The sequence below is a fragment of the Physeter macrocephalus genome, chromosome 11 (assembly GCF_002837175.3).
Source record: "Physeter macrocephalus isolate SW-GA chromosome 11, ASM283717v5, whole genome shotgun sequence".
In the NCBI taxonomy this organism is placed as follows: Eukaryota; Metazoa; Chordata; class Mammalia; order Artiodactyla; family Physeteridae; genus Physeter; species Physeter macrocephalus.
In genome coordinates, this window is record NC_041224.1 from 48,700,820 (window position 1) to 48,710,819 (window position 10,000).

General features: G+C 39.8%; 1 protein-coding gene across 3 annotated transcripts in view; it reads left to right on the top strand.

Moving 5' to 3' along the window:
* Window positions 1-5,716, top strand: part of PIERCE2 (piercer of microtubule wall 2) — a 7,130-nt gene extending 1,414 nt beyond the window's left edge. For 2 of the 3 annotated variants that reach the window (XR_003682121.1, XR_003682122.1), the window contains exons 2-3: window positions 1,957-2,057; window positions 5,178-5,264. Coding sequence is in view for 1 of the 3 variants with exons in the window: in XM_007112075.2 (XP_007112137.1) it covers window positions 5,178-5,525 (348 nt within the window). In the remaining 2 variants the exon portion in view is untranslated. Of the gene's footprint in view, window positions 1-1,956; window positions 2,058-5,177 lie in introns of all 3 variants that reach the window. The other variant, XM_007112075.2, reaches the window with a different exon arrangement.
* The last annotated feature ends 4,284 nt before the right edge of the window (window positions 5,717-10,000 follow it).

The following is a 10,000-nucleotide window of genomic DNA, read 5'->3' on the forward strand; positions in this document are numbered from 1 at the left end:
CCCGCGTCCCCTGCATCGGCAGGCGGACTCTCAACCACTGCGCCACCAGGGAAGCCCGAACTCTACATTTTAAGAATACCAGATTTGAAAAGGTTGAAACCCAAATAAGAAAGTTGCAGTGAGGGCCTAGGACATAAAGTAAAAGCAAGGGGTATTTTGTTTCCAAGTCCGTAAACATTTGTGAATTGTCCTGGAGGTCTAAAAGATTTCGGTAGACACTAACTTTTACAGATTGTGTGGTACGGATTATGCCAACAAAATTTTTCAGCTAATTTGTCTTCTATTTTGACTAGATTCTGTTTTCTGTATTCCATTTTGAGTCAAAGTTGCTCAGAATTTTAGAGCCAGTTGCAGAAGGTGATTTGAAAGTCACAACCTCTGGGACTGAGGTTACCCTGGGCAACCTGACTGGTGTCCATAAAGTAAATTAGGGTTGGTACTTTTTCTCACAAGTCACAGGGCAGCACCTTCCACCTAAGAAGACTCCCATGTGCTGAGAGAACCTAGACATTTTGAGAAAAGCTGACCTGTTGTGATGCCGTAGGATTCTGGTGACTTACTATTCTCCAATGTCTGTGCTCTTGATATTTAAAACAAATTAATAAGCAGTCTCAAAAAATAATAAACAGCAAGATCTGATGAGTTCTACTTCCAGCTTTGCCAGCTTCCTACAAGATAATGAGTGTTAGTAAATGGTAGCACACTACTGTAAAGTTTTCTTAACCTGTAAATTTCAGAACTGAATTCTGGAAGATCATGCATATGCATTGAAGTATACCTGCAAAAAAAGAAAATGGTAAAAATTGGTTCCATTTATATAGCAGCGTATCATTTACATCCGATTTTCTTTCATTTCCACAACCACAGGAACTATGGCAGGCTGGGGTTTTTTCCCCCTTTTTTACCAATTTTACACACAATATAAAAACAAAGGTGCAATGATGATAAAGGATTGGAATCTAGGTCACAAAGTTTTTGCCTGTGCTACTCCTCCAACACTCTATTATACTTCTTCAAATCTGAACAAAAGAAAAGAAAGTGGAGTAAATACTTCACATTTGCAGGTTTGAACTCAAGATTTCAAAACAAATAGGTTCCTGACAGTGGGGAACTTAACTTTGCAGAGACATTAAGTAGAATAACCCAGGAATTCTGAGTGAGCTGGGTTAGTCTAAGAGGAACCGAACTAATCTGACCCAAATTTGATCCTCACTTAAGCCTGACACAACAACTTGGTGAATATTCTTTCCTCCATTTTAGAGTTGGAGAAACTGAGATTATATGCTTGCTAGTTTTAAGGATTTAGAATTCTTAAAGGGTCTCAGCCTCATGAATCACAAGAATCTACTATAGGGCTTCCCTGGTGGCGCAGTGGTTGCGCGTCCGCCTGCCGATGCAGGGGAACCGGGTTCGCGCCCCGGTCTGGGAGGATCCCACATGCCGCGGAGCGGCTGGGCCCGTGAGCCATGGCCGCTGAGCCTGCGCGTCCGGAGCCTGTGCTCCGCAACGGGAGAGGCCGCAACGGAGGGAGGCCCGCATACCACAGAAAAAAAAAAAAAAAAAAAAAGAATCTACTATAGAGTCTTCAAAGCAAAAGAATTTTAATGCATATAAACAACCTTCTATTTAATGCAACCTTAAAAAGTCAGAGTTACAGGACCCTGCCAATCTCTATGAGGTTAGATACAATAATATAATTTATGATCTGGAAGGACTTAGATCTTAGGTATTCCAGAAGTTGCCAAATTTGGAGGGTTTTTTAACTACCAAAATTTTTTGCCTACATGGACACCACAGAATCATTTTTAAGAGCCTTATCACAAGTAAATATACACTTCCTTCATGTTTTTCAAATAACTGAAAATCACTTTCCTATTGCTACATTTGGAGAGCCCTTATATCCTCAGATTAGAAAAAGAAAAAAACTAATCCATCTCCTTTGTTTTATATTTATAGACAAGGAATTTGAATCCTTGCAAAATAATTTCATCAAAGTCACGCAGCTATTATCACTGGCAACATCAGAACCCAGAACTGGTGACACCTAATATTTGAAGGTGAAGACCTACATTTTTTTTAAATAACCAGTTTCCCAGCATTATTGAGCTGGTTTCCTATGTGCTTGTCTTCTGTGTAATAAAATGTAAGTTCTAGGAACTTTAGATTGTTGATCACTATTTTTCCAGCATCTAACAATGCCTGGTACACAGTGGGTACTCAGTATTTGTTGAATGAGTGATAAACAAGGTCCATATAGTCTGTTCCATTTGAAATCTTTCACCTTCATTATTGAAGCTTGATGTTTTTTATAGACTTTACTGAGGATAAGCATGTTATATGCATTGCTAGAAAGCAATATGCACTTTTGTACCCATTCTTTTTAATATCTTGCTCCCTCCCTCCCCAAATAGCTAAGTTATATATATTTTAAATATTTATTAAATTTATTATATATGTTACTTACATATTAAATTGTAGTAAATGGCACCACCATCTACCCAAATGTTTGTCCAGAAATGTGGGAGTCTTTCTTGATCTGTCCCTCTTCCTCACTACCCACATCCAATCAATCACCAGGTCCAATGAATTCTACTTCCAAAATGTGTCTCAAATTTATTTACTAGTCTCTCTATACCACCATTCTTCTATAAATCATCATCGTCAGTCACATGGAATACTGAAGCTCCTCTCCACATCCATTCAAGTCTCTGACAGCAGCCAAAGTAATCTTACTAAAAAAGTATATTACATCATGACATGCTTCTCCTTAAAATGCTTCAATAGCTTTCCATTGCTTTTACCATAAAGATCTAAACTTTTCACATAGCCAACCAGACCCTTCAGGATCTGGCTCCTGCCCCTCTATTCTCATCTGCAGCCATTTTCACTCTAACTTACTCCACTTTGGCCATGCTTTTTCTTTGTGTCCTTCTCTATCTTTTCCTTCCTTGCCTTCCAGTCTTAAGATTCGGCGACACTTCACCAGAATGGCCTTCCTAGGCCCTCACACTAGGTTAGAACCCCCTCTATGTCTTCATAAATATCCTGAATTTTTTTTCTTCATAGCACTTACCACAATTATAATTAGTCAGTTGTATAATTATTTGTTTAGTGGCTATCCCCCACAAGGTTAAGATCCCTGAATGTTTATCTTGTTCCCTTTTCACTCTAAAATTAAACTGTACGTCCTCTTCGAACTATGAGCTATTGCAGTCTTACTCTATAAGTTACACATTTTTATAAATTCTCATAGTTCTAGTACAGGATTTTTAAAAGCTACCTTGTACATACTTTTGACAAGTTTGCTCTGTACAGATATATATAATTGAATGGGTACTCTTCAATGTCCTCCAGAGAAAAGGACTCCCAAAAGGAGAGTAGATGGGGCTAAGTTTTTGTTTTCTTCTTTATTGTTTTTCCAGCTTTACTGAGGTATAATTGACATATAACATTGTGTAAGTTTAAGGTACAACATGATGCTTTCATATACATATATACTGTGAAATGATTAACAATAAGATTAGTTAATATGTCCATCACCTCACATAATTACAGATTTTTGTGTGTGGGTATGGTGAGAACATCTACTCTTTTAGCAACTTTCAATTATATAATACAGTATTGTTAACTGTAGTCACCATACTGTACATTAGATCCCGAGAACTTACTCTTCTTATAACTGGAAGTTTGTACCCTTTGACCAACATCTCTCTATTTCCCCCATCCCCAGCCCCTGGCAACCACCATTCTGCTCTGAGTTTGACTTTTTTTTTTTTTTTTTTTTAGTTTCCACATACATGTGAGATCATACTGTATTTGTCTTTCTCTGTCTGACTTAACTTCACTTAGCATAATGCTCTCAAGGTCCATCCATGTTGCTGCAAATGGCAGGATCCCTTCCTTTTTTATGGCTGATAATACTTCATTGTGTGTGTGTGTGTGTATATATACCAAAATTTCTTCATCCATTCATCTGTTGATGAATACTTAGGTTGTTGCCATGTCTTAGCTATTGTGAATGCTGCAGTGAACATGGGAGTACAGATATCTCTTCAAGATGTGATTTCATTTCCTTCGGATATATACCCAGAAGTGGAATTGCTGGATCATATGATAGTTCTATTTTTAGTTTTTTTGGTTGTTTTTTAATTTATTTATTTATTTTTCACTGCGTTGGGTCTTTGTTGCTGCGCGTGGGCTTTCTCTAGTTGCGGTGCGCGGGCTTCTCTTTGCAGTGGCTTCTCTTGTGGCGGAGCACAGGCTCTAGGCGCTCAGGCTTCAGTAGTTGTGGCAGGGTTCAGTAATTGTGGCTCGCGGGCTCTAGAGCTCAGGCTCAGTAGTTGTGGTGCACGGGCTTCACTGCTCCGCGCCATGTGCAATCTTCCCAGACCAGGGCTCGAACCCACGTCCCCTGCATTGGCAGGTGGATTCTTAACCACTGCGCCACCAGGGAAGTCCCATATTTTTAGTTTTTTGAGGAACCTCCATACTGTTTTCCACCGTGGCTGCGCCAATTTACATTCCCACCAACAGTGTATGATGGTTCCCTTTTCTCCACATCCTCGCCAACTCTTATTCTCTCTTAACTTTATAACAGTCATTCTTCAAGTGTGGATTGATATCTCATCGTGGTTTAGATTTGCATTTCTCTGATGATTAAGGATGTTGAACATCTTTTCATGTACCTGTTGGCCATCTGTATGTCTTCTTGGGGAAAAATGTCTGTTCAGATCCTCTGCCCATTATTTAATTATATTGTTTGGTTTTTTGCTATTGAATTGTATGAGTTCTAAAGATATTTTGGAAATTAACCCCTTATCTGATGTATGGTTTGCAAATATTTTCTCCCATTCCAAGGCTGCCTCTTCCTTCTGCTTGCTGTTCTTGTGCTGCGCAGAAGCTTTTTTGTTTGATGTAGTCACACTTATTGATTTTTGCTTTTATTGCTTGTAGTTTTGTTGTCATAGCCAAAAAATTACCAAGACCAACCCCAAGGAGCTTTTTCCCTATGTTTTCTTCTAGGAGTTTTAGGGTGTCAGATCTTACATTTGTCTTTGATCTTTTTCACGTCACTTTTTGTGAGTAGTGGGGTAAGAAAGGCTTAGGGCTAAGTTTAAATAATTCTGTTTTTTTCAGAACTTTATAATTGAGAATTATTTTATGCATTTATCTTTTAGGATAAGAAAAGTACTTCAGCTTCAAATTCAGAAACAGAAATGAAACCTGAACGACTGCCTCCTTGTGTGAACCCTGGCAATCCTGTGTTTTCATGTATGTTGGACCCAAAGACACTCTATACAGCTACCTCACTATCAAAACCTAAGATGATTATGTATAAAACCAATTCAAGTAATTATGGTGAATTTTTACCTATGCCACAGTTTTTCCCCTGCTATTATACTCCAAAGGACCAAGTATTTTCAAGCAATATCAGAGCTACTGGATTTTATCAAAATAACACTCTAAACACTGCACCTGACAGAACAAGAACCCTTGATTTTCCTAATTTTCAACACACTCTATGAAAATATATTACTCTTAAATAAAGAGAAAATATACTCGGGAAAAATGAGTTTTAAATCTAAGGCTAGGATAGCTAATTTGAAATATAAAAAGATTTGAATTAATTTTTTAAAAATAACTTTAAGAAATAAAGCATTTCAACTGATAACTGAATGACAGTGACTTCTTAAATAAAAATGTGTTCAAAATAGAATAAAAGGTAGAAGGCATTTTATTATACCTAGCTTTATTTAGTCCATGTAGTCCAAAAGCTTCAAAAGGCTTTCAGGATCTCAACTGTCTACTGAGTATATTTATCAAGACAAAGGAACACAGGAACTCTAATTTTGAAAACTGAATTAAGGAAGATTCTGACAAGTAATTTCCTACTTTTCTGTTATTTCAACTGATAGCTTAGAACCTGGGGAATGTTAGTTCACACTGCTAAACTGGTGGAAGAGAGGACTTGTTATTTATTCATTCATTTAGCAAATATTTATTGAACACCTACTTATGGCAGGTGCTATACGATGCAAATGGAACACAGAAATAGAAAGGAGTGTCTTTTATTGTTTCAATAAACAATATTTGGGGGGAATGAGAGTAGCAAATTAATAATACATGATAATTTATGTAATGTAAACTATGTAAAAGGTCTTTCAGACACAGAGACAGAATTGCTTAAATTGAGACCAAGGAGATCAAGAGAAACATTCTGGAGAAGGTAAAGCCAAATCAAAGGAAAGGTCCATCCAGGCAGAAGAAATGTTACGTATACAAGAATGAAAATGTGAGAGAACGTTGCACGTTTTTACAAGTGCAATCACTTTTTTTTTTTTTTTTTGGCCGCATCATGCAGCTTGTGGGATCTTAGTTCCCCAGCCAGGGACTGAACCCAGGCTGTGAAAGCAAGGAGTCCTAACCACTGGACCACCAGGGAATTCCCCAAATGTAATTACTTTGCTACATCTTTAACATAGAGCATGAGCAGTGGTAGATGATGGGCTATACAATTCTTTCTTTAAACTCTGTAATTCCACTATATAGAGAGATTTATTTCAGCTGCCATCTGTTGAAACCTCCTGTTCAGTTGGATCTGAGTACCTTTACTGGAAAAAAAAATATCACTGTTCTTATTTTTCCCTGTTGGTTTCAGGTTCAGGATATTAACATCAATTAGAAAAAATAATCTTGTGAGTCACTAGGGGACCAGAGTAGTTGAATCTTCTCTTTACAAAAATGGCTTGATGTGAGGAAACACCTCAAACTCTGCAGCCTCATGAAATTCTTTCAAATATCCCAAAATATGATATTTGGCACAAGATAGAAAAAAAAATTAGTTTTGTTCACGTCCTCTAAAACATCAAAAATCAAGGCACTGCACAAGATTTCCAGGCAAATGATGCAACAGAATTTGAGTTTACCAGATTTTTCTCACATAAACTATACAAACCCTTTTCCCCCTTCACTGTAGGTACCTGATTTGTAGAAAGTGAAGTCAACTTTTTAATATGTAGAATCTAGAGGTTAACCTAAAGTTCCTTACTATGACAGGCGGTTAGGCCTTTTGTTTTGTTGTTGTTGCTAAAATTCTTAGGAAGGATGAGTATCTTGGAATCAAGCATATTGTCTGGAATGCAATTATGTAGTCATTCAGTGCCTATCAAAGTCCAGGGACTATTCTAGGCACTAAGAGCTTGCCTTCATGGAGGTTAGATTCTAATAAATTCTAGTAGGGGAAAACAGACCAAAAGACCTATGTATAAATATGTATACATATTTATATATAAATGTTATAGAACATAAATGTTTATATGTTTGTTATACATATATGTATAACAGGCATATAAATATACATATGTGTAAATATGTAAATGTAAAATATGTGTACATATTTACATGTAAATACTTATGTCCATATATGTATAACATTTATGTATTTATGGTACATAAATTTTATTTATGTAAATATTTTATTTGCATGTTATTAGCATGTAAATATTTATATATGTCTATGTGTATAAAACACACCAGGCGATAAGAGTTATGGGGAGAGAATAATTTAGGGTTGGGGCAGGAGTGCTTGGGCAAGGAGGTATTTTAGGTAGGGGAGTGTCTGATAAGTTGGTATTTGACCACACCCCTGAAGGAAGTGAAGGGAAAGTCAAAACTGTTGAGGCAACTGAATATCAAGTCTGGCATTCAAGGGAGAAGCTGAATATAATCAATATAAACAACATCCACACAAAGATATTATTTAAAATCATGAGATAAGACAACAAAGTGTAGGTAGAAAAAAGAACAGAGGATTACTAATCTCTAGGGAACTCCAACATTTAGAAGTCAGGGGAATGACTAGGAATAAACAAAAGAGACCAAGAAGAAGTAACTAGTGAAGTAGGAAGAAAGTAGTAAGACTGTGATGCCTTAGAAGCCATGTAAGGAACTTGTTTCCAGAACAGGGAATGATCCAGCTGTGTGAAATTATCTTGGAAGCTAACACATAAACTGAGACCTGAGGGTTTGATTAGGCAATGCGGAAATCATTGGTGTCCTCAACAAGAAGTGTTTCAGTGAGGTCGTAGAGAGAACTATCGAATAGGTTTAAGAAAGGCTGCAACTCTGCACAGTTATCGCTCAGCACTAATGCACAGCCCATGGGAAGAAGAGAGTGCAGGCAAAATGTGAGGAGCGCCCAAACTACGGAGCTCTGGGAGGGAGAAGAAAAGACAAATCCGGGAGACTTTTAGAATCCTCAGTTGTGGGCCTGTCCATTCCTAGATCCAGGAGCCAGCTGTCTCATTGGTAACAAAGCTGGAGTCTCCTCTGGGCCTGCATCCCTGGCTCACTTTGTGCACCTTGGAGCCTGGAAACTTGGAGACTGGAGACCTCTTCAGCTTTGCAGCTACTCTTCTTCCACAAGAGCCCAAGAAAGTGCACAAAGCCCTGAGATGTAAAAAAGATGGAGAAATGGGTGCCCTGGTGGAAGTGTCTTGTCCACGGCCACCCAGCTATTCCCCAGTGACATACGGGTTTGAAACTTGATTGCTTTGCTTTCTGCCCCGATGAACTCCCTAGAGGAAGGAAGCATGTCGGGTTGGAATCTCTGAAGCCCATGGCACCTGGCCCTGCAGCTGGTATCCCCTAGGCCCTCAGAGCACATGGGGTAAGAAGAGGGCGTGGCCAATAACGAATGAGGGAGAGAGATCAGAAATCACCAGAGCCCTGGGGCCTGCAGGACAGTCTGCTTTGACCATAAGCTCCGTAAAGGTGAGGGCCAGGTCTGGCTGGTTGATCCTTAATTCCTCAATGCCTGGCATGGTGCCCTGTTGGCAAGCAGCTCTTGTCCAGCAGCCCCTCTCCCAGGATGCTGGCTTTCACCTGGATGCTGCCACCACCACCTCTTCCCCTGTCTCTGCAGGGCAGGTGGGTGAGCAGCTTCCCTTTGTGGGCAGCTGCTGGGGGCACAATACCTCTTACTACTTCTGGGAAGCTACCCAAACCTCTGTAAATAGTCACTTCACTAAAAAGTCTTTTAAACACCGCAGCTGAGTGTACTCTGTGTTTCCTGCCTGGACTCTGACAGGTCCTTAAAGGGAAGAAAATAGGGGAAGAATCAACAGGAGCCTGGAAGGATAAGGGGGCTTCTCAGAAGCACTTATACAACCCCGGGAGGAATAATTCTTGTTATTCCCTGTACTCACTCACTGAGGGGGAAAGGGACTTAGAAAGGACTGTGTGAGGCCCACTACACGATGGCCGGCCTGAGTCACCCCAGCTATCCCGTGGTTAGTGGCTCTCTCCTCTCTATGCCCCTCAGTGCTTCGTTCTATCTAGATAGGAATCCTTGATAAGGTGGGATTATAATTTACTACTTTATAGGCCTGTCCCCCACACTGGACTGAAAACTCCTCAAAGGCAAAGAATTGGGTTTTGGCCATTTCTGGATCCTGCCCAGTTTCTCACAGGCTGCCAGGCACAGAGGAAGCCCTTGAATGGATTCACGTGAAGAAGGAATGAAGGTTTCTCCCACAAATGAACCCGTAGGCCCACCCTTCTAAAATACCCCCCTTCCGAGGTGGTGAAACCACCTCAGAAGCCCGTGGCCAGGCCCTGAAGGCTAAAGAGTACTTGACACTGATGATGCCGGAAGGTGACTAAGCTGCTGACTCAAGAAAACCAACTTCCTATTCCAAAATGGTTGCCTGATCTACCCTCATGTTGTTTCGCCCAGACACATCCTGGCCTCATGCTTGCCTGACACCCTTGCCTGCTTCTTCAAGGGCCGCCAGTTTCACTCAAACAGCTTTCTTGTTCTTGTACCCTTTTGTTCTGTTGCTGTCTCAGATGTTATCCAAATGATCCATTCTAACCCCTTCACACCTGGATCAGGAGACCCTCACCACACAAAGGCAACAGTGTGGACCACATCCTCCCATCCCCAAACCAGGATACAGTCATTTGCAACCTGGGTGTCCCAGAAAACCTGGGATAAATA